Source organism: Neopelma chrysocephalum, unplaced genomic scaffold, assembly GCF_003984885.1.
Source record: "Neopelma chrysocephalum unplaced genomic scaffold, ASM398488v2 Primary Assembly neopelma1_320, whole genome shotgun sequence".
Taxonomy (NCBI): Eukaryota; Metazoa; Chordata; class Aves; order Passeriformes; family Pipridae; genus Neopelma; species Neopelma chrysocephalum.
The window spans coordinates 185,952-211,892 of record NW_020897983.1 but is presented as its reverse complement, the minus strand read 5'-3'; the positions used below and the strand labels follow the sequence as shown (position 1 = coordinate 211,892).

Sequence of the window (25,941 nt, the reverse complement as noted above, 5' to 3'; positions counted from 1 at the left end):
AAGGGCTGGGTGCCTTTCAGGGCCTAAGTGCCTCCTTCCATCCCCTCTAATGAGCACTTCCCAATCATTTGCATCTGTCTCGGCAACAGGTCTCATTACCAGGTTAACTTATTACCCAGAACCGCTTCGGAGAACAGTTATAAGCAGCTACCGGAGGCTTCACGGTCTGTGCCAAGGGCGTCCACGGGCTCCAGCGAGGGAAAAGCAAGTCCCCGCTGAGCCCCTTTCAGATTTTGGGATTTTCAGGATTACCGGAATCTCTGTAGCTGCATTTCCCCCTCCCCACCCCCCCCCGCCGCCGCGCCAAGGCTTCCCATGGGGGCACGGCGCCCAGCACACGACTTGCCAGCCCCTGCCCGGGCTCGCCGGGCCGCGGGAAGCAGGACCTGGCAGGAGCGGCGGCCGTGGGAGCCGGCAGCGGTTCGGAGGTGTGTGGCTGCTGGCGGGGAGGCTGAGCATCCTTTCATAAAATAAGCCCTGTGTGGTCTCTGCAGGGCTGGGATGCGGCGAGGTCGTCCCGCGTCGCTCGCTGCCCGCGGTGGGGATGGCATCCCGCTCCTCCCCGCAGCCGGGGCTGTGCTGGGGGGGAGCAGACCCCCCCCCCCCCCGCTCTCCCCCGTGAAAACTGCTCGGGAATTTCCTGAGGAAACGTTTTTTTCATTGGAAAATTCAGGCTGTTTCACTGAGCCCGACCTGTTTGGACAAGGCGCTGGAGCGGAGGATGCTCGGAGGGTGGCCAACCCATGCTGTGGTAACCGAACCCGGTGCTGTGTCCCTGCGTGGCACAGAGCATCCCCCGCGTCCCCAGGGAGGAGGGTCCCCAGGGTGCAGAGCCCTGGCGCTGGCCGAGCCAGTGCCAGGAGCACGGGGAGAGGCAGCGCCTCGGCTGTGCCCATTCCCGCTCCCTGGCGCTGCCAAAACCTGGGCTGCGGAGGAGTTAATCCTCCATGGCATGCCCAGCTCCACACAGAGCATCCCTCCTTCCCCTCCCCGCTCCACCACAGGACAGAGCCGCGCTTGACCCATGCCTCGGTTTCCCCTCGCAGAACCTGGCACGGGAAGTCAGAGCTCCGGCAGCCCCTGGAAGGGGGGTGCAGGGGGGCCCGGAGCGGGGCCGGCAGCGCCCGACGCAGGCGTGCTCCTGCCTGGGTTGCAGGGCTTTACAAGCCTGGGCTGGATGAGGCCCAAGCACAGGCTCTGCTGCCAGATTCCCATCCGGAAATGCCCCGGGAGCAGCCTCGTCTGGGGTATTGCAGCACGTCTCTGCTTCCCAGCCCCGCAAAGGAAAAACAGCAGGAGAAACACTTAACCAGCCCTTTGCCGGAGCTCCGGCTGCTGGATGGGGGGAACCCGGTGGGAATCGGGGACTGGGATGGACAGACAGTGCATCCCTTCCTTCCCAAGTGGAGCCAGAATGGTGTGTCCGGCTGGGGGGCTCACTGGCTGCAGTGCCGGTGATGCAGGGATGGGGACGGCCCCCAAGTCCTCTGGCGTGTCCCCTTATCCCCCAGCCGCAGCCGTCCCGTGTGGCTGTCCCGGTGCCCCCCGGCCGCCCTCGCCTGCTCTGCTAAAGCGGCTTAACCGCGGCATCGCGGCGCGGGATAAGCCCGGCGGGAGGGAAAGTTGGCGAGGGGCTGATTGGCTTTGGGTGCAGCTCCCGGCCTGCCGTAATCCCGGGGAAGGCGGGGGGGGGGATGCCTGCGATGGCTTCGGGGGCACCAAGGGTCACCGAGGGGCTTCTGCACACGGTGGGTTTTGGGGGGGTCTCAGATGCGGGTCCGAATGAGATCTGAACATCCTCAGCACCGTGGCGAGGGGGGGCACCGAGACCAGGGCTCATCCCTGCTGTCCCAAGGCAGGGCACCGAGCACCCTTTGGCCCCTGCAGTGAGCACAAACAGCACCCAAGGGTGCTGCCTTGCCCAACCCGAATAACTTGGTTCCTGCCCTGCTTCCCTGCAGCGGTGCCTGGGGTGGCACTGCCCAGCGGGAGGGCAGGGATGGGGACAATGGCGTGGTGTCCCCCTTGCCCCGTGGCCAGCCCTGCCGCCGGCTGCCTGGGGAGGGTTGCGGGGCCAGGGGATGGCAGCAATTTGTCGGGCTCGTCTGAATAACCGGCCACCAAGGAAGATCAGCCGCCCACCGCCCCGGCCAAGTATTGTTTTTGGAACTCACTGCTGCTTTTTTCGGCTCCTGTCTTACTTTTCTTTGACCTTCTTCCCTGATTTAAGACACATGCCCAGCCCTTGCCCAGCTGCGCTGAATTAGCGGCTGCTGCTGGGGAGGGAACCGGGAACCAGACCCTGTGACCGCCCCGGGAGCAGCCGGCGGGGACGGGTCCTCCGGGCAGGGACGGGTCCTCCGGGCAAGGACGGGTTCTCCTGGCAGGATGAGTCCCCCAGGCAGGGACGAGTGCCCAGGTCAGGATGGGTCTGCTGGCAGGGTTGGGACTCCATGGGTCCAACAGGTTCTCCGGTACGGGAACAGTCCCCTGTCCCTTGTGGGGTATGGGGGGGGACACCTGTGGGGTCACAGCTCTGGGTCCAGAGAGGGGCTGGCGCTCCTCTGTATGACAGGGTCTGTGCTGGGGGGAAGAGTCTGTGCTTTGGGGGATTAGTGGGACTGTGCTGGGGGTTGGTGCTGGCAGTTAATGGCATCTGTGCTGGGTTCGGAGGACAGTGAAATCTGGGCTGGTGTGTCTTGCCAGGTCACAGTGAGGTCTGTGAGGGGGATGCTGGTCCAGGGTACACCCAAGGCTGTGCCACGGGACTGTGCTGGCCATTGGCAGGGTTTGTGCTGGGGGAGCAGGTTTGGGGTTAATGGGATCTGTGCTGGACTTGGAGATGAGTGGGAATTAGTGGGGTCTGTATGGGGCCAATGCTGCAGGGAGCCTGCTTCGTGGAGGGGACACCCTTCCTTCTGGGCAGGGTCGCCCTGGGACACGGCTGCTTCAGCCGGGAAATGGCATCACTGCTCTGGGATTAGTGGGGTCAGCCACCGGCCCCGGGGCACTCACCCCGTCCCACTGCCAGGGCTCTGTCCTCTCCCAGCTCCTGCCCGCAGCCACCTCCTGGTCCCGGAGCAACGCCTGCCCTTGGCACCCTCCCCACTGGGAGGGTGACCCAAACCCGGGCACGGCCCTGCTAACCAGGGCTGTGGCACAGCAGTGGCAGTTGTCACCGGCCACCACCTGCCCAGCCCTGGCACCCTGCCCTGGGTGGGCTCCTTCCTCCTCCTCCTCCTCCTCCTCACCATCATGAGGGACCCCGAGGGTAAATCCTGCCCTCGAGGACCATCTTGGTACCGCCCTGGCCACGCATGGGGATGCTCAACCCTCTCCCTGCTGCTTTCCAAGCTGTGCTGCTTCTCCCCAGGAAGGCTCCCAACACCTTTCCATCCTGTGGGGGTGTTGTGAGCGCCCCCCCAGCCAGGAAGCACTGATTTTTTCCAAACTGGAAAAAAAAAGAAAAAAAATGGGATGCGGGAAGGAGGGGCCAGGGAGGGGGATGCATTTTCCTTGTTTTCTTTTCGGGGCCGGACTCATCCAGCAGCGCTCGCCAAATGGAAAAAGGCAGTCAGAGCACGCCTTGTGCGCCGGGCCGGGCGCCAGCCGCCGGTCTGGCTGCAACTGGGGCAAACTGGGGGAGTTTCCCGCTGGTCCAGAGGGAGTGGAGAGGTCCAAGGCACCCAGAGCTCGAGCGGGAGCTCCCGGCATGCTGGGGGTGTGGGGGACCCGGCGCTGGGGTGTCGTGGACTGGCAGCGCCTGACGCTGGCACAGCGGCTCCGGTGGGCACCATGTCAGGTGGGATTTCAGGAGGGATTTCTGCGCCTGGGGGGAGCAGATCCCAGCACGTGGGGTTGGGAAGGGGCACGGGTCCGGGTGCTGCCAAGATGGCAAACCTTGTACAGGTGCCTCTCCCTCTGTGGCACCACCAGCTCCAGTATGGCCCAACCACCCCCCACGGGCTGTTGGTGGGAGAATTGCAGGCGGTGGGATTTATGGGAGTCTCCTGGGACAGGGACAACCCTGCTGTGTGGTGAGGGGGTCCTCATCCCTCATGGGCATGTGCCTCTGCCACAGCTTTTCCTCCTGGTTGTGCTGGAATGCAGCTCAGTGGGGATGAGCCTGACAGGTCCCCAGGGCTCCCCAGCCATGCCGGGTGGTTGGGAGAGGCCAACCAGGAGTGACCCCCTGTCCCTCTGCTCCCACAGGATGAGTTCCACCCCTTCATCGAGGCGCTGCTCCCCCACGTCAGGGCCTTTGCCTACACGTGGTTCAACCTGCAGGCCCGCAAGCGCAAGTACTTCAAGAAGCACGAGAAGAGGATGACGAAGGATGAGGAGAGGGCGGTGAAGGACGAGCTGCTGAGCGAGAAGCCGGAGGTGAAGCAGAAATGGGCCTCGCGCCTCCTGGCCAAGCTGCGCAAGGACATCCGGCCCGAGTGCCGCGAGGACTTCGTGCTCTCCATCACGGGCAAGAAGCCCTCGTGCTGCGTCCTCTCCAACCCCGACCAGAAGGGCAAGATGCGTCGCATCGACTGCCTGCGCCAGGCCGACAAGGTGTGGCGGCTGGACCTGGTCATGGTCATCCTCTTCAAAGGGATCCCGCTGGAGAGCACCGATGGCGAGCGCCTGGTCAAGTCTGGCCAGTGCACCAACCCCATCCTCTGCGTCCAGCCCCACCACATCAGCGTCTCTGTCAAGGAGCTCGACCTCTACCTGGCGTATTTCGTCCGTGAGAGAGGTGGGTGCTCGTCTACCTGCGGGGCAGAGCCTGGCTGTGCCCTGCCACACCTGATTCCAGCGGGGTTTGTTCCAGCTTTCCCTCCCCATCTTTCCCATCCCCGTCTCTGGCCTGGGGACGCTGCTCTGGGATGTGTTTCCCATTGCAGACTTTGCAGTTCTTCCCTCTCTCCAAACTGCTTTTTGGGTCGGTGCCCCCCACACGGCCCCTCTCCCCCAGACAGGACAGATCCCAGCTGCCCAGGAGTGGGAGGAGGCAAAAGGCCCCTGAGGATGCTCCTGGCTCTGGGTGTCCCCAGCATGGAGTTTTGGAGGGTTAACCCCACATCCTGCACCTGCCTGAGGGGCTGCCTGTGCCAGAGCAGGTGGGCAGCGTGGGCAGGGAAGGGACAGTCTGTTCCTGGCACATCCCCCAAGAGCTGGAGCTGGGAGGGGTCCAGCAGTGCCTGTTTGCCGTGGGTTGCAATCCCGACCTCTCAGTGACAGGGACAAGGGCAGCAAGACCAACTGGGCAGGGAGCAGTGATAACACTGGTGGGGACAAACCCCAGCAGCTCCTGCCATGTCCCAGGGGGATGCTGCTCCCCAGCCTGGGGGTCCCACAGACTTGATGGGAGAACTGGACTGGTTTCACTGCAGCAGGGAGGGTCAGATCTGCTCTCGAAGCCTTGTTGATGAAAAGGGGGAAACTGAGGCACAGCGGGCAGGGCAGGGAGTGGGTCCTGGGTTGGGTCCCTGGGCCATCCAGTTCACATCATCTTCCTGCGTGTTGGGAGGGGAAGCTCATCAGTAAAAATGTTTTCTGGGCAGGTTTGCTGTCCCAGGCTGGTGACGTGCTGGCAGGACACCCTGCCAGCAGCTGGGGTCCCCCACAGACCCCGACCCCCTCCCAACGCCCCCGGGTGTGTGAGGGGCCAGGGGAGATGCTGTGTGATCCCCGCGGGTGAGGGCAGGGCTGTTGCACGGGGTGGTTCAGAGCCAGGGGGGCTGCAACGTGCAACCCTAAGGGACAGTCACAGGGGTTGTGGCCACTCTATGCCCAGGCCAGGCTGCCCAGGTGTGCAGGGACCAGGACATTGGTCCTCTTCTGGCAGCAATCTCCTGTCCATGCCCGCAGCACTGGGTGATGCCCCCCAGCCCCGTGAGCCCATTCCCATCAACACCACGGCAGGGGCAGTGTGGGGCTGGTGGCTCCTTGCCCAGCATTGGCCAGAGCCCAGGGACAGACAGTGACACCACAGAGGCCACCGTGGTGCCAGCAGTCCCAGCAAAGGGGTGCCAGCGCTGTGAATCATGGTGGGCACAGGCTCTGCCCTGTGGGATATGCTGGGTGTCTCTGGGGAAACTGAGACAGGACGGGCATGTGACACCCCCCTGCTCCCCAGGGGAGGGGTTTGGTGGGACCACCAGCCCCTTGTGGCTTTGGGAAAAAGCAGGGCACAGCCTCCAGCGGGGAATAGCCGGGGTCAGATCCTGCCCCAGGGTCCAGGGGGATGCAGGGCGGGTGCAGGTCACATGTGCAGTTGCACACATGTGTGCAGCCAGGCCCTGGCTGCCCAGCCATGTTCCCTGGCGTGTGAGCACATGTGATGCCAGCACCACACACCTGTGCCCACGCACAGGGCTCACCTGCTCGGGGGCAGGATGGGACCCAATGGGGCCTGGTGCCATTGATTCCCAACAGGGGAACGGTGGGTGCTGTGCTTGGAATGGGGGGCCCAGGGTGCTGCCTGGGGGGCTGTGGGTGCCCTGTGTGGCTGGGCAGAATGTCACGTACTGGCCTGAGACACGGCCATGGTGGTCTGAACTGCGATGGGGTACTGGGCTTGACTGGAGTGCTGCAGTTTTGGGGGCACTCCGTACCGGGGACACCCTGTGCTGGCTCAGTGGGAGGTGTAGTGTCACAGTGGGCTGGGGTACTCTGGACTGGGCTGGACTGGGAGCACCCTGACACTGGACTGGGAGCCCTGCAGTGGCCGTGCCAACGGCAGGGACCAGGACCCCCATGGCAGCCGCGATGGGGTCCCCTATTACCACCCAGTGTGCCACGCTGGGGTGCTGTGCCGGCAGGTTCCCTGGCCGTGCCATGGGCAGCTGGTGTCCCCGGGGAGGTGGCTGCCCCTCTGCCACCCCCAGGCCCCCACCAACGACCTTGACCCCAGTGTCTGGGTCTCCAGCAGCCGCAGTCACCTGACTGTCTAATTGGGAACACAGCGGCTGTAAATACTCTCTGATAAGGCCTGGCAGCCTCTCACTTTTGCTGTTAAGGTCGCTCTGGCTCCGGTTAAGGGGGACCAGGATGGGCCAGGAGCCATGGCATGGGACCTCCAGGGTGCTGCTGAGTGGTGGGTGCTCGGCATGGCCCGGCTCCAGCGTGCAGTGGGCACATTCCATTAGGCTGTGCCTGGCAAGGGGATCTCTGGCCTCACACCTTGGTGGGGAAACTGAGGCAAGGAGGGATATGGGGGCAGCCACTGCACCGGTGGGGCCCTGCATGGCATGGCCAGGCTGGGTGCCAGCACTCAGGGGGTGCTGGGGATCACTGTGCTATGGCCTTGTGGGCTCACTGGCCTTCTCCCTGCCCAGCACACTGCCTGCTCCCTCCTGCCTGCTCCCTCCTGCCTGCCTGCTCCTGCCTACCTGCCCATTTCTGACTGCCCCCTCCTGCGTGCCCCCTCCTGCCTGCTCCCTCTCCGACACACTGCCTGCCCGGTCCTGCCTGCCCCCTCCTGCCTGATCCTCCCTGCTTCCTCCTGCCTGCTTCCTCCTGCCCGCTTCCTCCTGCCCGCTCCTGCCCCCTCCTGCCTCCGCTGTCCTGCCTACCCGCTCCCCCCAGCCTCCCGCAGCATCCCCAGACCCAAAGGGGAGGGTCTGGCCCGCGCAGGGCCCCCCGGCCGGGCAGCCCGGGCTCCCCGCAGCCCCCGCGGCCCCCCGTTATCAGCCCGAGCACGTGCGCCCGCGCTCCCCCGCCCCCGCCGCCCGGTTTTGCCGGTGTCAGCACAATTTCCCAGCCGCTGCTCTGGCAACGCCGGAGAGGGGGGAGGATGGAGGAGCCCCCGGCCCTGCGCTCCCCTCCCGCCGTCTGAGGCATCCTCGGGGGTGCCGAGCGCCCGGCCGGCCCACCCGGACCGATGCCAAGGGCGAGCTCTGCCCCTCGGCTCTGCCCCCCCTCCGTCTGCCGGGAAGCGCCGCTCGGATTTCCCTGCCCCCGGATGGGGAAACTGAGGCACGAGCAGTGCCGGGCTGGTGGGAGACCCCATCCCACCCTGCTGGTCCCGGGGGTCGCCGTGGGGTGCAGGGGGTGCCGGCTGCCTGGGTCCACTCCCCAGAGCAGCACCGGCCCCAGCACATCTCGCACCCATCCTGCGCCCAGCGCTGCACCCCCGGCACCTCCAGGCAGGATGGGATCGGGATGGGTGCGGGATAGGAGCAGGGTTTGATGCAAGATGAGTGTTGGATGTGAGCAGAACTCGGTGCAGGATGGATGCAGGATGGGAGCAGGGCTGGATGCAGGATGGATGCAGGGTGGGAGCAGGGCTGGATGCGGGATGGGAGCAGGATGGGTGCGGGATGGGTGCGGGGCTGGGTGAGGGCTGGGCTGTGCACACCGCAGTGGGGGAGGGGACGGCGCTGCAGCCCAGAGCTGGGTGTGCAGCGGTGGGGGGGGGGGCTGGGGGGGAGCTCGGAGGTCGCTGGTGAAAGTCAAAAGCATTGCAGTAAAATGGTAATCAATCTCCCCAGCCGATGGTGCCAGGACCTTGGGAGCATTACGGAGAGATTCCTTCCAGAAGCTCCTGAAAGCAGCAGCCAGTCTGGGGGGGACAGTGCCCCTCCCCCTGCACCCTCCCCTCGGTGCTCCCCAGCTCCACGGACCCCCTCCCTGTGCCCTCACCATTGTGCCTCCATCCCTGTATCCCCATCCCTTCATCCCCATTCCCGCTGTCCTTGCATCGCCATCTTGCTCCCTGGCATCCCTGGCCCCCATTCCCACCCCAGCCGTGGGCAGGAGGCAGGACAGGGTCAGTGCCGACCCCTCACAGCCTTTGGGGTGCTCTGGGCCCCCCCCCAGCCGCCGTGCTCAGCAGGGCAGGGGGTCGAGGCTCCTGACTGAGCTTCCACTGGCAGCGCCCGGTGGCTGAGCCCCCCCGGGCCGAGCGGGGTGGGAGCAGATGGGTGCCCAGGGCAAGCAGGCGGCTGGCCCCAAGGTGGCATCCAGCTCCTGGCAGCCCTGGCCACGCCGCCGCCAGCATAAAGCACGCGGGGAGGGGGGCAGGGACCCCCACGCCATGCCAGCATCTGCGTCTCCCACCGCCTGGCAGCCCCTTATCTCCCCCCACCAGCCTCGCCGCTGGCTGCGGCGCGAGGCAGATGGCACCAATCTGCCGGGGAGCCCGTGCCAGGGCTCTCGTCCCAGGCGCGCTGTGGCCGTGCCAGGCCGGCCGTGCCAAGCGTCTGCTCAGCTCCTCCAGATGGAGGGGGGCAGGCGTTTCCCCGGGCACCGCCGCCCCGCCGGCCCCCGCGCAAATATTTATCGGCAGGGTCGCGGGAAGATTGATGGGGGTTCACAATATTTGGGATCTGCCGTTCGCAGAGCTGGGCACCGGCGGGCAGGGGGGCTGGAAAGCCCCCCACCCCGGCACACAAATGGGCATGGGCAAACCCCTCCCCCTGCTCCAGGTATCTCCGCTCCCAGCCGAACATCCAGGGAGACCGAGGTTGAGGGGAGTGAGGTAGGCAGAGCCCAGCGGGTCCGGGAGGAGACCCCCGGGAAAGGGCACAAGGGTACGAGAGCCCGCAGGGGCTGGGTTCCTCCCCCCAGAGCTGTGTGCTGCAGAGGCGGGGTGGGAGGGGGCTCACCGGGGTGCCACCCCCCAGCCACCCGTCCCGGTCACTGTCACCACACGGGGTCCCTCCGTCCCTGTGCCCGGCCCCGCCGCGAGCCCGGCGCTGGCACGGCCGGGGCGGTTTCCATGTGCTCGAGCTCTCCGGATCGATGTGCCGGCGACCTTGGGGAGGTCAGGGCTTCCCCTGCTCTCCCGCAGTGCGCCGAGCCGCCGGCGTGCCGGAGCCGGCCGGCTTCCCCGCAGTGCCCGCTGCCAGCCCCGGCCCCGCGTCACCACCGGAGCGAGTTGCGCCGTGCTCAGCCCCGCGGCCTCGGTGCCTGCCGGGGGGAGCTGGCACGGGGGGCCCCGCCCGGGGGGGCGGGGGGGGGGGGTGGGTACAAGGGGCCAGAGAGGTTCCCCGCTCCGTTAGGCACCCGATGAATAAAAGATGAGCGAGCCCCGTCTCGCGAGCACCTGCCGTCCCCCGCCCTCGGCACCCGCTGTCCCCCCGCGCTGGCAGGCGCCGTGCCCTCCCCGGGGCCGCAGTTGCCATCCTGGCCGGGTGCCCGGCTTCGTGCTGCGCTGGCAAGGGACAGCTGGGGCAGCAGATGCCCACGGTGCTCCCTCCCGCCGGCGGCCGTGGGCACGGAGGGGCGAACAGATGTCGGCAAGCCCCCGGCGTGCCCCTGCACCCCCGTGCGGGGCTGGCATTGCCAGCTGGGGCCTGGGGTCCCCTGCCACGCTGGCCCCTGCGCTGGGGTCTTGGCCAGCCCTGGGGAGGGCTTGAACCTGCCTCCCCGCGTGGTGGTGAGCCGGGGGTGATGTTGTGGGGTGCCAAGGGGGGCCATGGTGGGGGCCCGTAGGACTCTAGAAGGGGGCTGGCTGTGCTGTGGGGCTGTGCTGGGCTGTGCTGCGCTGTGGGGCTGGGGTTGGTGGGGCAGCAAGATACTGGCAGCATATTTCCCTTTCCCCGTCCCTGTCCCTTTCCCTTTTTTTCCACTTTCATTTCTTCCTTCCTTTTTTTTCTTCCTCCCTTCCTTCCTTTCTCTCTTTTCTCTCTCCCATCCGTCTCTCCTTCCTCTCACCCCCTCACAGCAGCTGCACCCCCAAGTGCCCCCAGCCCAGGGCGCAGGGGCTGGGTGCCAGCACCTCGCAGCGGGAGGGTCCCAGGGAGGGAGGAGGGGGGGAGGCTCAGCCATCCCTTTGTCTGCCCCGCTCTCCCCGTCCCTTTGCCCGCTGCCATCTGTCCCCGCTCGCCTCCGCGGGCGCCGGCAGCCCTGGACGGAGCCCAGGCCTGGCAGGGCTGAGCGAGGGGGCGGCCGCGCCGCCCGCCTGGGGGGGTTCCCCCCGGCCGCTGCCATCTCCCCGTGCCGGCCGGGGTCGGCCGAGGACAAACCCGCTCGGCTCCCAGCGCCGCTCGCTCGCAGCCGTCGGCCAACGTGCTCTCCCCTCCCAGGCTCCCGCCCGGGCCAGCTGGCCGCGGCCGGCGTACGTGGCAGCGGGGCGCGTCCGTCCCCCCCCGCCACCGCCCCGCCACCTCGGGGGATGCCTCCGGCCAGGACCTCCCCGGGGCTTCGCTCGCCGGGGGGAGCAGAAGCTGCCGCCCCCGCGAGCGCTCGTGGCTGAGGCCCAGCAAACTCATCTCACCCCGGGCATGGCGGGGGGTGCCGGGGGGGGGGGGAGCGGGGCGTTGTGAGGAGCAGGGAGGAGGGGTCCCGCGCCCCGGCGCGCCGGCCGGCCCGGCTGAGCCAGGATTTACCCGGCACACGCGGCGGTTCAGGGTATTATATAAAGGAGGTTACACAAGCGGGACTGTTCCGGGTTTATGTAAGGGCCACCCCAGCCTGGCGGCAGCGGGATGGGCAGTGGGACAGGCAGAGCCGCTCGGACCTGGGGGGCCACTGTGGGACTGGGAGATGCTGGGGGTCTGACAGGGCCCTCCCGATTCACACCCCTCCCACCCCAGCCCTCGCAGTGGGATCACTGCCCCACGGCACTCTGGCTCCCTCAGCTCTCCAGGGGTCTCCCTGACCAGACAGGGTCCCTCCCTGGCAGCTCCTGACCAGACTGTTCACTCTGGGCCCCACTGACTCCCGCTGTGGGGAAGGTGGCTGGACACGCACCTGAGGAGGTGCCGAGGCTGCGCGGCCACCAAGCATCAGGCGGGGGGGGGGCAATTTGCCCCCAAAGCCAGCCCCAAGGGAAACTGAGGCACGGGGCAGGAGCCTGCAGGCAGCGATGGTGAACCCTCGTCCATCTCCTGCCCTCGGCTGGCAGGGCTGGAGGAGGAGGAGGAGGAGGAGGAGGAGGAGGAGGAGGAGGAGGAGGAAGGCTGCTGCCCTCATCGGGGGGCTGGGGCCGCACCCAGCGGCGCCAGCAGCTCCCCCAGCCCCCATCATCCCCCCGCCTGTGCGCCTGCGCCCACAGCGCTGCCGGTAACACCGTGCCCTGTTACCGTCAGCGCTCGGGCACCGAGCCAGGGCTCTCCCGCAGCTGCGCCAGCCCCGGGGGGCACCCGGCCTGCAGTGACACCCCCCAGGGCCGTCCCCGCTGCCCGGGGGTCGTTCCCACGCGCCGAGGCCGCGGGCGGGTGCCGCCGTGGGGCCGGGGGCACCCTGCCAGCCAGCGGGGCCGGGGTGCGGGATCCATAATTCAATGGGTGGCACGGGGCCAGGCTGCCAGCGCGGCCCGGAGCCCAGGCACCCGCTCCCCCCCCCCCCGGGCACACACTTGGCTATTTTTGAAAGCGATTGGATCGACCTGTTCGGGCACTCAATGCTCTCCTCCGCCGTGGCGGGGGGGACCCTGGCACTGAGCCCCCCCCTCCCCGAGCTCCCCGCAATGTGGCACCAGGGCCCCCCCAGCTCCGTCCCCCATCCCGGCCCCAGCGGGGTGCGGAGGGTGCAGGATCAGTGAGGCGGGTAAGGAGGGGCTTCACAGGCTTCTTTCTCCTTCACGGTGCAGCCGAGCCACTTGTTGGGTCCTGGATTTGGTGCCCCCCCCCAAAAACGCCCCTTGGGGGGAGCGAGGAGGGGGGAGCCCAGGGCTCCCTTCGCCATTTTAGCGCACGCCAGCCGCAGGCAGCCATCACATGGCGGTGAGAGCAGCGCTTGGCCCGGCCGCCCCGCGCCGAGGAGGCAGCCAGAAATCTGCTGGCGAGCTCGCCCGCCCAGCCACGAGGATCGCCCGCAGCCGGGGGTACCGAGCCCGCGGCCCCGGCCTCGCCGCCTCCACCGGCGGGGACACCAGGGTGCAGGGAGGGGCTGCTCCTGCTGCCAAACCTCGGAGCTCGGGAAAGTCCCCGGTGCTCCTCGGGCTGCCGTGGGTGGGACTGGGGTGCTGGGCTTGGGGGCAGGCCCTCGAGGTGCCCCCCCTGGGAATGGGGTGGGTGGCGTGGCATCGATGGTGCTGGGTCGGGGGGATGCTGTGGGAGGGTGTGGGGGTAAAGGGACATGGGGAGCACCCGGGGGGTGCTCAGGGTGAGTGGTGGCCCTACTGGGTGCCCTGGGGGAACGGAGGCCAGGCTGGGGTGGTTTGGGGGGACAAAGATCCATGCGGGCCATCTCGGTGTGAGCAATGGTGGGGGGTCCCTGGGCTGAGCCGAGGGCTGTGTGGGGCACCTCAGAGCCACCGGGTGAGTGCATGGCCTGGGGGGCTGCCGAGAGAGTGAAGACCCCAGGATTGGGCAAGTGGGTGCCATCTGGGGGGCAAGCGTGGCACCGGGGAGCCCTGAGGCCACGCTGGGGGGCTGTGGGGAGCCGAGCCGGCCTCGGGCTGTGACCGCCAGCCTCCGCCCCGCGCCTTGGCCAGGCTCCACCACTAACCACTTCCAGAGCCGCCGCCAGATTTGTTGTTTTTAGAGGCGAGGAGGGGCCATGTCCGGCCACGCGGTGCCCGTGGTCGTGCGGGGGGTCCCTCCACCACTCCCCCGTTCCCAGAGGGTTTGTGCCATGCTCGGTGCCACCGCCCGCTCCCCCAAACGCTCGGGCACGCGGCAGCTTCAAAATGGGGGAAAGAGGGAAAAAAAGAAAAATGGAGAGAAACGGGAGGGGAAAAACCCCTGCACCCGTTCCCGGGGGAGTCTCTGCTCCCTAAAATGGCTGCCTGGAGGGAGCCAGGGCTGCGGACACGGGGGGACTGGTGGCAGGGTGCCACGGGGCTGCCGGCGTGAGCGGGGTGCCAGGCTGGCACGGGATGGGTGGAGGGGAACGCGGCAGCTGGCCAGGGAGACAAAATGGCTGATTCGGCGTCAGTGTTGAGCAGTCCCGGGGCGGGTGCGGGCACATGGGAGTGCTGGGGTGGGAGGTGGCGTGGGGGGATGTCAGGGTGGGGAGTGGCACAGTCCCACTGCCCGCACGGATAACCTGCCCGGTGGGCAGCACGCAGAGGTGTCGGGGTCGGGGGGGGCACGGTGCTGCTGCCCACAGGGTTAACCTGCCCAGCCAAGGATAACCACCCCGGGAGCCACGTGAGCACGAGAGACTCAAGGGAAGAAAGGAAAAGGGGGAGAAAAAGGGGGAGAAAGGGAAAAATCCCAAGGCGCACAGGTGGGCTGGCAGCGGCGGCAGCGTGGTTTTGATGGTGTTTTTGGATTGTCTCAGCCCTTTCCTGGCATCTGCCAAGGCTGCGAAAGAGAAATGCCGAAGGCCAAGGGGTGGGAGGAGGAGCAGGAGGAAGGAGGAGAAGCTGAGAAAATGCAAGGCAAAAGTTTTGGAAGGGCTTTGGGAGCAGCCAGGTGAGGAAGGATGCTCCTGAGCGCGGCGGCTGTGCCGTGCTGTGCCGTGCCAGGGGGTGCCGGGGCCGCTGAGCTCAGCGTCTGAGCCAGGTTATTTTTAGCCAGGATGGAGCGGTGCCGGATGGGGCTCCAGGGGTCAGAGCAGGTGCTGCCCTGGAGCCCTGCTGCCCTCCGGAGGGCTTGGCAGAGGCAGGACGAGGTGCCACAGGTGATGCCATGCTGTGGTGACAGTGCCCAGTGGGGCGACGATGGATCACAGATGTGGCTGGAGGGAGGAGAGGAGGCAGGAGGGCAGGAGCGGGGCCAGGGACCATCACTCTGCCCCGAGGGCAGGTCGAGCACTGGGGGTTTCCCTCCTGCAGGGAGCAGTGCCCAGATCCTGCAGTGCCACCACAATGCCCTGCCTGCTCCTGTTGCTGGCAGGGAGGCCGAGGTGGTGCCACTCAGTGGCTGTTCCCCAGTGCTGGGGACGTGCCAGCTCAGTGGTGGCCCTCCTGTGTGGTGGGAGCTGCCCGTGCCTCAGTTTCCCCCCATCAGAGCAAGGAGGGGGCAGTCAGCTGGGGGGCAAGCCCAGCTCCCACCAGCACGGGGCTCACCCCGGGGGGTTTTCCTCTTGCAGATGCAGAGCAGAGCAGCAGCCCCCGGACAGGCATCGGCTCGGACCAGGAGGACAGCAAACCCATCACGCTGGGTGAGCAGGACAGGCAGGGCTGGGGCCAGGGGACGAGGGACACCCCAGCCCAGGGTCCCTGCCATGGAGGGGCCCCCTTGACTGGCGGTCGTGCCCCCCGTGCTGTGGCTCTGGTGCCCCCCAACCCCAGCCAGGAGTGCCGGGCACCTTCAATGAGCTGGGCATGACCTCAGCCTTGTCCCACAGCCAGCTGGAGCCACGTCCCTTGGGGACAGCAGCTGCCATGGGGGTCCCATGATGGGGGTGCAGCCCCCAGCCCTGCCAGGACTCTCAGCCACAGGGAAACCAAGGCACAGGGCAGCTCTGGGGTGTCCTTGGCAGAGAGGACCAGTCAGAGTGGTCTCTTGCTGGATCAGGGAGTGGAGTGGAGGCTGAAGACAGGGGCAGGTGGGGATTTGGGGATGTTGGGGTGCCCTCAAGCATCGCCACAAGGCAGTGCAGGATGGGAGGGGTGGCCCTGTTGCCCCCTCAGCGCTCTCTCTTCTCTCCTGCACAGATTCCACAGACTTCCAGGAAAGCTTCGTCACCTCGGGGGTGTTCAGTGTCACCGAGCTCATCCAGGTGTCCCGAAGTGAGTGTCACGGTGATGCCACAGCCCACCCCCCTGGCTGCCCGGGCACAGCAGTGTCCCAAGGGCTCCCCTCCCTGCCAGGCCCCCCTGACCCCCCTCTCTCCCCACAGCGCCGGTGGTGACGGGCACGGGGCCAAACTTCTCCCTGGGGGAGCTGCAGGGCCACCTGGCCTACGACCTGAACCCCTCCAGCACTGGCATGAGGAGGACGCTGCCCAGCACCTCCTCCAGCGGGTGAGTGCCACCAGGGCTGTGCCAGGGTGACACCAGGGCAATGCCAAGGGGATACCAGGGCCAGACCGGGCACAGCCATGGGGAAGGTGGGTGTGCTGACCCACGACAGGCTGGGAGAGCTGGGAGTGTTCAGCCTGGAGAAGAGAAGGCTCTGGGAAGACCTGAGAGCTCCTTCCAGTGCGTAAAGGGGTTCCAAGAGAGATGGAGAGGGACTTTATACAAGTGCCTGGAGGAACAGGACAAGGGACAATGGCTTCCCACTGCCAGAGGGCAGGGTTAGATGGGATATTGGGAAGGAATTCTTGGCTGTGAGGGTGGGGAGGCCCTGGCACAGGTTTCCCAGAGCAGCTGTAGCTGCCCCATCCCTGGGAGTCTCGAAGGCCAGGTTGGATGGGGCTTGGAGCCACCTGGGCTAGTGGAAGGTGTCCCTGCCCATGGCAGGGGGTGGGACTGGATGGGCTTTAAGGTCCTTCCAACCCAAACCATTCCATGATTCTGTGACCCTTCCCTGCCCTCAGGAGCAAACGGCACAAGTCGGGGTCCATGGAGGATGACATTGACACCAGCCCGGGGGGCGAGTACTACACCTCCTCCAACTCCCCCACCAGCAGCAGCCGCAACTGGACAGAAGACATGGAAGGGGGTAGGTGTCACCTCCTCACTGGGGCCCTCCCGCTGTCCTTGGGCCCCATCCTGCTCCCAGCATTCCACAGGCACCACTGCCAGACCCCCCTGTGACCACCCAGCACTGTCTGTGCCCCGGTGTCCCTATGGGCCCTCAGGTCACAGCACACGCTGGCTGTGGAGGATGTGGTGTCGCCCTCGAGCCCCCCAGAACATCCCTGATTCTCGCTGGGGTCTGTGGGGTTGCTGTAGAGCCCCCTGATTTAGGCACGGGCTCTCCATGGGTGCCCAGGTGCCTCCGTAGCCCCCCACTTTGGGCATCGGCTCCCTTTGGGGTCTGCAGGGTTGCTACAGAATCCCCCCATTTTGGCACAGGCTCTTGCTATAGGGCCATCTCAGCCTCCAGCCCCACAGCAGCCTCCCCCAGCCCCACAGCAGCCTCCCCCAGCCCCACAGCAGCCTCCCCCAGTCCCACGCTATCTCCCCCAGCCCCACGCCGCTGTGGACAGCTTTCTGGCTTGGCGGTTTTTTTCCCTTTCCTGTCTAGACAGCCCCAATTAGCTGTTCATTAAGAAAAGGGGGGGCTGGGCTAATTAAAGCGATGCTGCAGGGCTGGCACAGCAGCTCCCACGCCCCGAGGTGCAGGCGAAGGAGCTGCTCCTCTTCCTCCCCCCCCCAGATCTTCTGCTGCCTCCCCCAGCAGTGGGATGGGCTCTGCAGCAGCCCCCACGCCCTGCCAAATCCTTGGGGTGCCCAGCTGGGGGGGGCTGGGGCTATGGATGCTCTTGGGGGGTGGTTTGGGGGAAGCAGGTCCAGCCCCAGGGCTGTGCCCCGTGTGCATGGGGGGCGTGCCCCATCCTGCCCCATGGGGCTGGTGATGGAGGGCAGACAGGGGGGCAGAGGTGGTCCTGGGGAAGGTGTAACCCCCTCCCTAAAGCAGTGCATGGAGGATGGAGGGAGCCGTGCCAGGGTGTCTGTCCCCACCGGTGGCCTGACCCGGGCAGGGGTGAGGGGGGCCGGCAAGGGGGGCACAGCTGTGGCATCAGGGAGAGGGGAGGGGGTTGGCAATCCCGTACGGGATGTTCTGGGAAATCCTCCTAACGCCCGGCTGAGAACGAGCTAAACCCATTACCGGGCCCGGGCCAAATGGCCGGAGCTAAAGCCACGGCGGCGGGGGATTAACGCGCCCGCCGCCCCCCCCCGCCCGGCCCCTGCCCCGCCGTGCCCTCGGGCACCCGGGCACACGGTGCTTCCAGGGGTCACCCCTCCAACGGCACCTTCCACCCTCCCCAGGAGCTCCTGTGGCCCCCAGCCCCCTGTGCCAGGAGGGGTGGGTGCCCAGTGGAGGCTGCAGGGTCACGGGGGGGCACATGTGAGGGCACCCACTGCTGCACCCGAGGTGGGCAAACACACACACAGACACACAGACACACAGACACACACACAGAGCTGTGTGCACCCACAAGCACATGTGTGTGCGCTTGCACACACAGATGCAGCACTTGTGTACATGTAACACAAGTGCATGTACACACACACGGGTGCGTGCAGCCCTGCTGGTGCACACACATGATCGTGTTCACATGCACACCACGTGCATGTGCACAGGTGTGTGTGCACACTTGTGTGCTGGAGCACACACACACACACACACACACTTATGCCACACACCCTCCCCATGCCCACCTTGACCCCTTGCCCCCGAATGAGCTTCCCAACCCTGCACTGGACTGGCGGCAGCCCCAGGATTTGGGGTCCTGCAGCGGGTCCTGACTCTGCACCCACGTTCCCCAGGCATCTCCCCCACCGTGAAGAAGACAGAGATGGACAAGTCCCCCTTCAACAGCCCATCACCCCAGGACTCCTCGCCTCGGCTGAGCAGCTTCACGCAGCACCACCGTCCCGTCATCGCCGTGCACAGTGGTGAGTGTCCCGCTGGGGAAGCCGAGGCACGGAGCGAGGGCCGAGCGGGCAAGGGGCTGGGGGAGCTGCCAGCGAGTGACACAGGTGTGTGTCCCCTTTTGCTGTCACCTGCAGGTATCGCCCGAAGCCCGCACCCATCGTCTGCGCTGCATTTCCCCACCACCTCCATCCTCCCCCAGACGGCCTCCACCTACTTCCCGCACACGGCCATCCGGTACCCGCCTCATCTCAACCCGCAGGACCCGCTCAAAGATCTCGTCTCGCTGGCCTGCGACCCGTCCAACCAGCAGCCCGGACCGGTAAGGACCCAGCCCCGCTCCCGCACCCATTGCCCACCTCGCCGCGGGCACCGGGAGCTGCTGCCAGCCGGGCTGCCCGAGGAGGGTCCCCTGGACCGGCTGCCACCACCACCATCACCGCCACCGCCGCGCTGGGGAGTCGGGGTGCTCGGATGGTGCTGTGGGGTGTTTGCTGGGGCTGAGCTCCAGCCTTGCCGTGCGTCAGTTCGGGACCGTTGTTGCTGCGCCTGCTCCATGTTGGCACCGTGTTCCTCCAGGGATGGAAGTGCCATTCCCCGGCTCAGCACGGGGCACCAGAGGTGTTGGCGTACTGGGGCTGAGCTGTCAGCCGGGGTTTGGGTGTATGGTGGGAGCAGGGGGACTGGCAGGGGTGTGTGACATCGCCCAGAGCCACCAGCGTGCCCGGGAGAGCGACGGGCTCGGCGTCCCCGACCGCCTGCGCAGCCCACGGGTGACCCGTCAGCTCCTCACTGCGCCGTGTCCCAACGTCCCCACGGGGGTGGCAGGGCCACACTGTGCTGCTGTGGGCCTTCCTTTGCCCCAGCACCCCACACACCCGACATCCAACAGACACAGCACCCCACACCTCACACACACAGCACTCCTCACACACTGCACCCACTGCACCCCACACACCCAGCACCCCACACCCCACGCAACCAGCACCTTGCACATGCAGCACCCAGTGCATGCAGCACCCCAAGCCATCACCCCACACGCCCAGTACCCCAGGTACTGGGGGCCAGGGGTGTCTGCATTCCTATTTCCATGGCCCTCCCGTGCCCCACTCTGTCCCCCTGGATGCACAGCTCTGGGGGAGCCCCTCTGACTTCTGCCCACCACCCATCTGTCGCCCCTCACTGGTGAGGTCTGATGCCAGGATGAGGGGCATGGCTGCTATTCCCCCCTGCAGTGGCCCAGTGCTGGGCTGATGGACACCGGACCGGGAGCAGCCACTGTCGAGTCGGGCACAGGGCACTGCCAAGGAGCCTTTGAAGGCCCCTGTGTGCCCCTGGCAGCACTTCAAAGGCTCCCCTGCTGCTGCAGAGAGGAGGGTCCAGCGCCCCAACTCCAACGTGTGCCACCACGGGGCACGGTCCCCATGGGGCGTGGCCCCCACAGCCCCCCGGACCCTCCTGCCCCGCTGTGATTTCCCACCTGCCGCCGGCGCCGACCGTTCAGGGCTGCTCTGAGACCCACCAAACTCATGTGTGCAGTGAGGGATGCCCCGTGCCCGTGCCGGGGGGCTCCCCGGGGCTCCCCGGCCGTGCTGCTGTGTGCCTGCATCCTAATGGCTTTGTGCTGTTTGTTTTTTGTCTGTGTTGTCCCCAGTTAAATGGAAGTGGTCAAGTGAAAGTGCCCAGCCACTACCTGCCCACGCAGATGCTGGCGCCGCCACCTCCCCCCGGCATGCCCCGCTTGGCCGTCTCTCCTGACACCAAATCCACCACGACAACTTCCGAGGGAGGGACGACCTCGCCGACATCACCCAGTAAGCACCCGCGGCGCCCACCCCGCTCCCCGGCCCGGCCGGCCCCCTCCTCTCGCAGCCCCCCCAGGGTGTCCCCCCTGTCCCGGTGCTGGGGGGATGTTGGCGGAGGTGGCCTCCCCGCAGCCGGGGAGAGGGCGGCAGCTGGCACGCCATGAGTTTGCTGGGTCTCAGGCAGGTCGGAGCGGGCAGGGTTTTGTGGTGGCCGCCCATCAAGGGGGGGTCCCGTGCTGGTCCCAGGGACCAGCCCGAGCCCCACCTCCCTCTGAGCACAGCTGAGCCCCCGTGGGGCTCCCCAGACCAGTGTCCTGCCCCATGCCCTGGTGTGGGCAGTGCCGTGGGGAGGCTGTGGCCTCTCTGTGGCTGTCACCTCACTGCAGTGGTGGCAGTGATGCCCGGGACCCGCTGGCCCGCGGGTGGCACTGGGACTAAGAACAGTGTGCCTGGTGCGCCGTGTGGGCTGTCGTCCTCTCGCTGCCACGGGGGTCCCTGGTGCTGGGGACCCCGGTTTGGTTGGGGATGTGAAGTGACGCCGGTGCAGGGACTGCGTGTGTGACCCCCGGAGCGCTTGGCTGGTGGCACCTGGGGGTCTTCGTCAGTGTAGGGGCTGATGAACTCTTGCCCTCCACTCCTCCTCAGGGGCCATTGGCGCCTTGGCCGGGAGGATTTTGGGGCGCTGGGCCCAGGGACCAGAGGGGAGCTGGTGTTGCCCCCAGACTGGCACTGGGGCACGTGCTGTGGTGGTGGTGGGACGCTGTGCCATCACTGCACTCTGTGAGGGGGTTGTCCTTGTTCCTGCAGTGCCAATGGGAAACTGGCACCCTGAGTGGCTGCCATGTCCCCACAGGGTCGAGTCCTGCAAGATGCCACTGTCCCCGGGGAACAGGCCACAGCAGGGTGCCACCAGCTGGCCGTCTGCTGTGGCGGCCCTGTGGCGTGGAGGACACAAGGCATGGCCGATCTGGAGGGGACCTGGGACATGGCATGGGGTGTCCTGGCCAGTGATGGGCTCACAGCCAGGAGGAGGGACGGAGCAGTGCCGGTTCCCCCAGGCTCTTGACAGGATGTGTTTGGAGGACGCTGGTTGTCCCCAAGGGGTACAGCTGGCTCCAAGTCCCCCTTCCCCTCTGGCAGCACTGCGCCTCTGAAGGGGCTGAGCCCAGGAGCTCAGCGGGGCTGGGGGTCCCACTGCTGGACCCTCAGCTGGGAGGTGGAGGTGACGATGGAGTGACACATCCGAGTGGAGCGGGTGGCTCCCATCACACTGGCCCCGTGGCAGCTCAGCTCAGGAAGCCACAGCGTGGGCACGGCAGGGAGCACCCGTCTGTGCCCGCGCCCCATGGCACCGCGCCCCCAACCTGCCATCACCCCGAAACTGCGGGCGGCACCGACCGGGCACAGCACCCCAGGGGCACAGCACCCCTGGGGCACAGCACCCCTGGGGCACAGCACCCTGGGCTCCGCTCACCTGCCGTCAGGCCACAGCCAGGGACGGTGCCCAGGACTCCTGTCCCAGCAGCGCCAGGGAGAGGGCCGGGCCTGGCCCCGGGGGGGACGATGGCAGTGCCACCCACAGCCCCGTTAATGAGCTCTCGTTTGTTCCCCAGCCTACTCTGCACCAGGCACGCCCCCTGCGAACCGTACCTTCGTGGGATTAGGACCAAGGGATCCTGGGAGTATCTATCAGGCACAGGTGAGAGCGGGGATGCTGCTGGGGGGACACTCCTGCCCTCACCCCGGGCACCCTCGCCATGGCATCACCGTGGGCATCACCGTGGGCATGGCCAGTGCAGGCATCACCATCATGGCTGTCGCTGCCATGACATTGCTGACGTGGGTAGCCCCACTGTGGCATCCTCACCGTGGCATCACTGCCACTGCCGTGGCATTGCTACCCTGGGCATTGCTACCATGGCATCACTGCCGTGGCATTGCTGCCATGGGCATTGCTGCTGTGGGCATCGCTGACAGCATCACTATCGTGGGCATTGCCACTGTGCCATCGCTGCTGAGGGCAGTGCCACTGTGGGTATAGCTTCCCTGGGCATCACTGCTGTGGTATTGCCACCATTGGCACAGCCATTGCAGGCACTGCTGTTGTGGGTGTCCCCACCATGGCATCCCTGCCAAGGCATTGCTGTAGTGGCATCACTACCATGGGCGTTGCCACCATGGGCATCACCACTGTGGGCATCACTGCCATGGACACCATCACTGTGGGATTGTTTCCTCGTGCAGTGCCACCATGGCCATCGCTACCTTGGCACTGCAGCTCTGGCACTGCTGCTGTGGGCTTTGCTGCTGTGGGCATCACTGCCTTGGCATCACCACTGTGGCCCTGCTCCCATGGGCATTGCCACAGTGGCATCCCCACCATGGGCACCCTGTGCCAGAGCCTTGGGCACTGCTGGTGGCTCAGGGCCACCACGAGTCCTTCAGAGGGAGGTCACTGCCATGCTCCGGTTGTGCCCTGCCTGGCACCACCTGGCACCACCCTGTCCAGGTGCCCACAGCATCCCCAAAGTAGGAGCACCAGGACTGTGTGCCCCCCTCCATGTGGGCACAGGCCTCTGCCCTTGCCCAGCTGTGCCCGTGGCTGCTCCCGCTGCACTGGGATGTCGTGTGCGCCTTTCCAGGGGCTTCCCGGTAGTCCCAGGTGTTTTCTAACCGGTGTTTTGGGAGCCAGCCCTGGCAGTGCAGGCAGTGCCGTGGTGCCAGGGCAGGGGTGCCAGCTCCCAGCCTCACCTGTGACACGAGTGGTTTGTACTCAGCAGTCCCTGCACGGGCAGGAGAGGTGGCTGCAGCCTTGCCCGGTGGGTGACAAGGTGACAGTACAACAGGATGGGGGTGTGGATGGTGCTGTGCTGGGGCACCCTGGGGTGCTGCCCTGGCTGAGGGGGAGTACTCAGGGTGCTGAGCTGTGCCAGAGCGTGGGCACTTGGGGACTGTGAGCTGTGCCACAGGGCACCCGAGGGTGCTGTGCTGTGCCAGGGTGCGATATTTGGGGACCATGGGCTGGGACACTTGAGCGTGCTGTGCCGTTCCAGGGGACAAACACTGGGGACCCGGCTCTGACCACAGCCCCCGCCCTGCCTCAGTTTCCCCAGTCCTACACGTGGGCAGAGCAGCGTGGGGTGGGCACCCCGAGGGCGTTGGGTCCCTAAAAAGGAGAGCTGGGGCAGTGCTGGGAGAGCCTCAGGGGAGCAGGGGGCTGCCAGGGTCCCTGTCCGGACCCGGGGGTCACGGCCGTTTGCAGTCCCAGGACCTCCAGGTGTCCCTGTCCCTGTGTGTGGGTGTCCAGTCACACTCCAAGAGTCTCCCCAGGGCTCACGGTTGCCCTGCCTGGGGAAACTGAGGCACGGGGGAAGGAGGTGGTGCCCCGGGATTGGCAGCTGAGACCTGCCACGCTCTGGTCATGTGTGGCAGGGCCGGGAAGGGTTAAGGGAAGCAGCGGCCCCGAGCTGTCTCGTTTCCAACGGAAACCAGACATGAGGTAATCGGGAATGAACTTGAACTTGGGGCTGGGGGGGAAACAATGGGAGGGTGGCGGGGGGCCACCCCGCGGGGTCCCCAGCTGTGCCACCCCCCTACCTGTCCCCGAGCGGCACCGTTCCCTGGGCAGCGTCGCCTTTGCCGCGGAGGCGCAGAGGGACCGGCCACCGAGGGGGAACGCGAGCGGCCGCCGTGCTGAGGACGGATAAACTCAGTGCGGGAGTGGGGACTCCGGCCCCGTGCGCCGAGCAGGGGACAGCACGGGGACAGCTGTGCCAGGGCGGGGCGGGACCGGCCGGGGACGGAGCGGCTCCGCGGGGCAGAGCACTAACGCCGGCCTCTCTCCTCTCTCCCGGCAGTCCTGGTACCTGGGATAACCGCCGCCGTGCCGCCCCTTCGCCTCCCTTCTCCTCTGCTTTAGGCACCCCCAGAGGAACATCCCCGTCCCCGAGCACCAGGCCCAGCCTTGCGGTGACGACGGAGAGCGCGGCCTCACGACGACGACGACGACGACGACAAGCAAAACCCACACCCGAAGGAAAGAGCGAGGGAAAGGAAGAAGGAAAAGGGTCAAACTGTTTTAAAAAGGAAACAAACAAACAAACAAAACAACAACCCATCCCAGGAGGACCTTGCCCCCCACACACCCCGGCGATGCGCCAGAAAACAAAGAAACAGGAAAAAAAAAAAAAAAGAAAAGAAAAAAACACTATTATTTACCCCGTCGGCCGGCGCCGCGCTGAGACCTGACACAACTCGTGCCAGCAATGCCTCCCGGAGCGGCTGCAGGGCCGCGCTGCCGAGCCCCGCCGGCCGCTCGCCGGATATGCAAACGGCTTTGACTCTCTCGTTCTTGCCTCTATGTGAGTAGAAAAGATCAAAAAAAAAAAAAACCCTCCGCCGCCCCCCCCGGCCCCACGCAGACTCTCGGGGGGCCCCGGGGCTGGGGCGCGGCGGGGCGGGCTGAGGGGACCCTCCTGCCACCCGAGCCCCGCGGAGCGGCTGCGCCCGCGGTCAGGGCGGGTGATGCTCCGTGCCGTGACAGCGCCCCGGGGGTGGGTGGCATCGTGCTGCGGTGACACGGTGGCACGAGCGGGTGTCACAGGAGGAGGGGGCTTTTGGCCGCGGAGGGTGCGCGGGCGCGGCCAGAAACGGTTGCGGTGGCGGTGACACCCCGGTCCCCGCGGGGACACAGCGTGGGGACCGTCCCGGCTCGGCCCCGACAGGACCCGGGCGGCCACCGTCACTCCGGGGCACGGGTCGCCGTCTCTCTGGTCGCCTTCCTCCCCCCCCCAGCCCGCAGCAGCCCCGGCCCCGCGTGTCCCCACGCGTGTCCCCGTGTCCCCCGACGTGTCTCCCGGCGTGTCCCCGCGGCCGGGGGGGGGGCCCGTGGGGCCGGGGCGGGGGGGCCCGTGCGTCCGTGTGTTTGAGCTATGCATTCCTGTGGACAGGTACCAGGTGGGAGGCAGGAGAGGGTGCGCTCGTGTTGCACATTTTGTAGGAAATGCACTTTTAAGAGGGAATCGTCAAAAAAAAAAAAAAAGAAAGAGAAAAGAAGAAAAGAAAAAAGAAATCACAAAAAAGGAGGAGGAAGAGGAGGAGGAGGAGGAGGAGGAGGTGGAGCCCCCGGCACTGGCTTGTCGGGACGGCTGGTTTGGGGTTTTTTGGGCTTTTTTTTTTTTTTTTTTGGATACAAAAGGATGGAGCAAAGGAGCCCGAGCGAGGGCGAGGGCAGAGCCAGCCCCCCGGAGCCCCCCCGGAGCCCCCGGCCCCGCGTCAAGTGCCTAAACTGCGGCGGGGAGGGGTCCCGGCCACCCTGGAGGAGCCCCCGGCCGGGGGCAGCACGGGAGGAAGCCCCCAGCCGTCCCCGCCCCGCGCGGTGGCACTGTGGCCGGGAAGGGGACACAGGGATGTGGCAGTGCCTTAGAGCAGAGGGACCCCCGCGACGGCCCAGGCGAGGAGGAGGAGGAAGAGGACGAAGGCACCCGGTGTCCCCAGCGAGATGGTGGCGGCCGCGGAGGACACCGGTCCCCAAGGGATCCCCCCCGCCCAGGGGACACCCCACGGGCGATGACGGAGAGAAGGCACCGTGGGATGTCCAGGAGCTGGGGATGTCACCGCCACCGCCCGCCTGGCCCCCTCCCCTGGCACCCAGAGCCGCCCCAAGGACCACCGGCATCGCATCCCCCATCCCAGCGGCCCCCCGCTCCCCCCCGCTTCCCACCCCCCGGGACGGCACAGCGAGGCACCGGGAAAGGGCTGACGCAGGAAATCCCGGGAGACAGAAAAATAATCAAAAAGGAAAAGAAAAGGAGAAA

At 66.8% G+C, this 25,941-nt stretch overlaps 1 protein-coding gene across 4 annotated transcripts in view; it reads left to right on the top strand.

Moving 5' to 3' along the window:
- Positions 1 to 25,166, top strand: part of NFIC (nuclear factor I C) — a 40,037-nt gene extending 14,871 nt beyond the window's left edge. For 2 of the 4 annotated variants that reach the window (XM_027705160.1, XM_027705159.1), the window contains exons 2-11: positions 4,213 to 4,744; positions 14,920 to 14,991; positions 15,488 to 15,562; positions 15,673 to 15,796; positions 16,315 to 16,439; positions 18,215 to 18,343; positions 18,458 to 18,642; positions 19,975 to 20,134; positions 21,739 to 21,824; positions 23,983 to 25,166. In XM_027705160.1, the coding sequence (XP_027560961.1) occupies positions 4,213 to 4,744; positions 14,920 to 14,991; positions 15,488 to 15,562; positions 15,673 to 15,796; positions 16,315 to 16,439; positions 18,215 to 18,343; positions 18,458 to 18,642; positions 19,975 to 20,134; positions 21,739 to 21,824; positions 23,983 to 24,000 (1,506 nt within the window). In that variant the 3' untranslated portion in view covers positions 24,001 to 25,166. The remainder of the gene's footprint in view (positions 1 to 4,212; positions 4,745 to 14,919; positions 14,992 to 15,487; positions 15,563 to 15,672; positions 15,797 to 16,314; positions 16,440 to 18,214; positions 18,344 to 18,457; positions 18,643 to 19,974; positions 20,135 to 21,738; positions 21,825 to 23,982) is intronic. The other 2 variants (XM_027705161.1, XM_027705162.1) reach the window with 2 other exon arrangements.
- Positions 25,167 to 25,941: the final 775 nt, after the last annotated feature.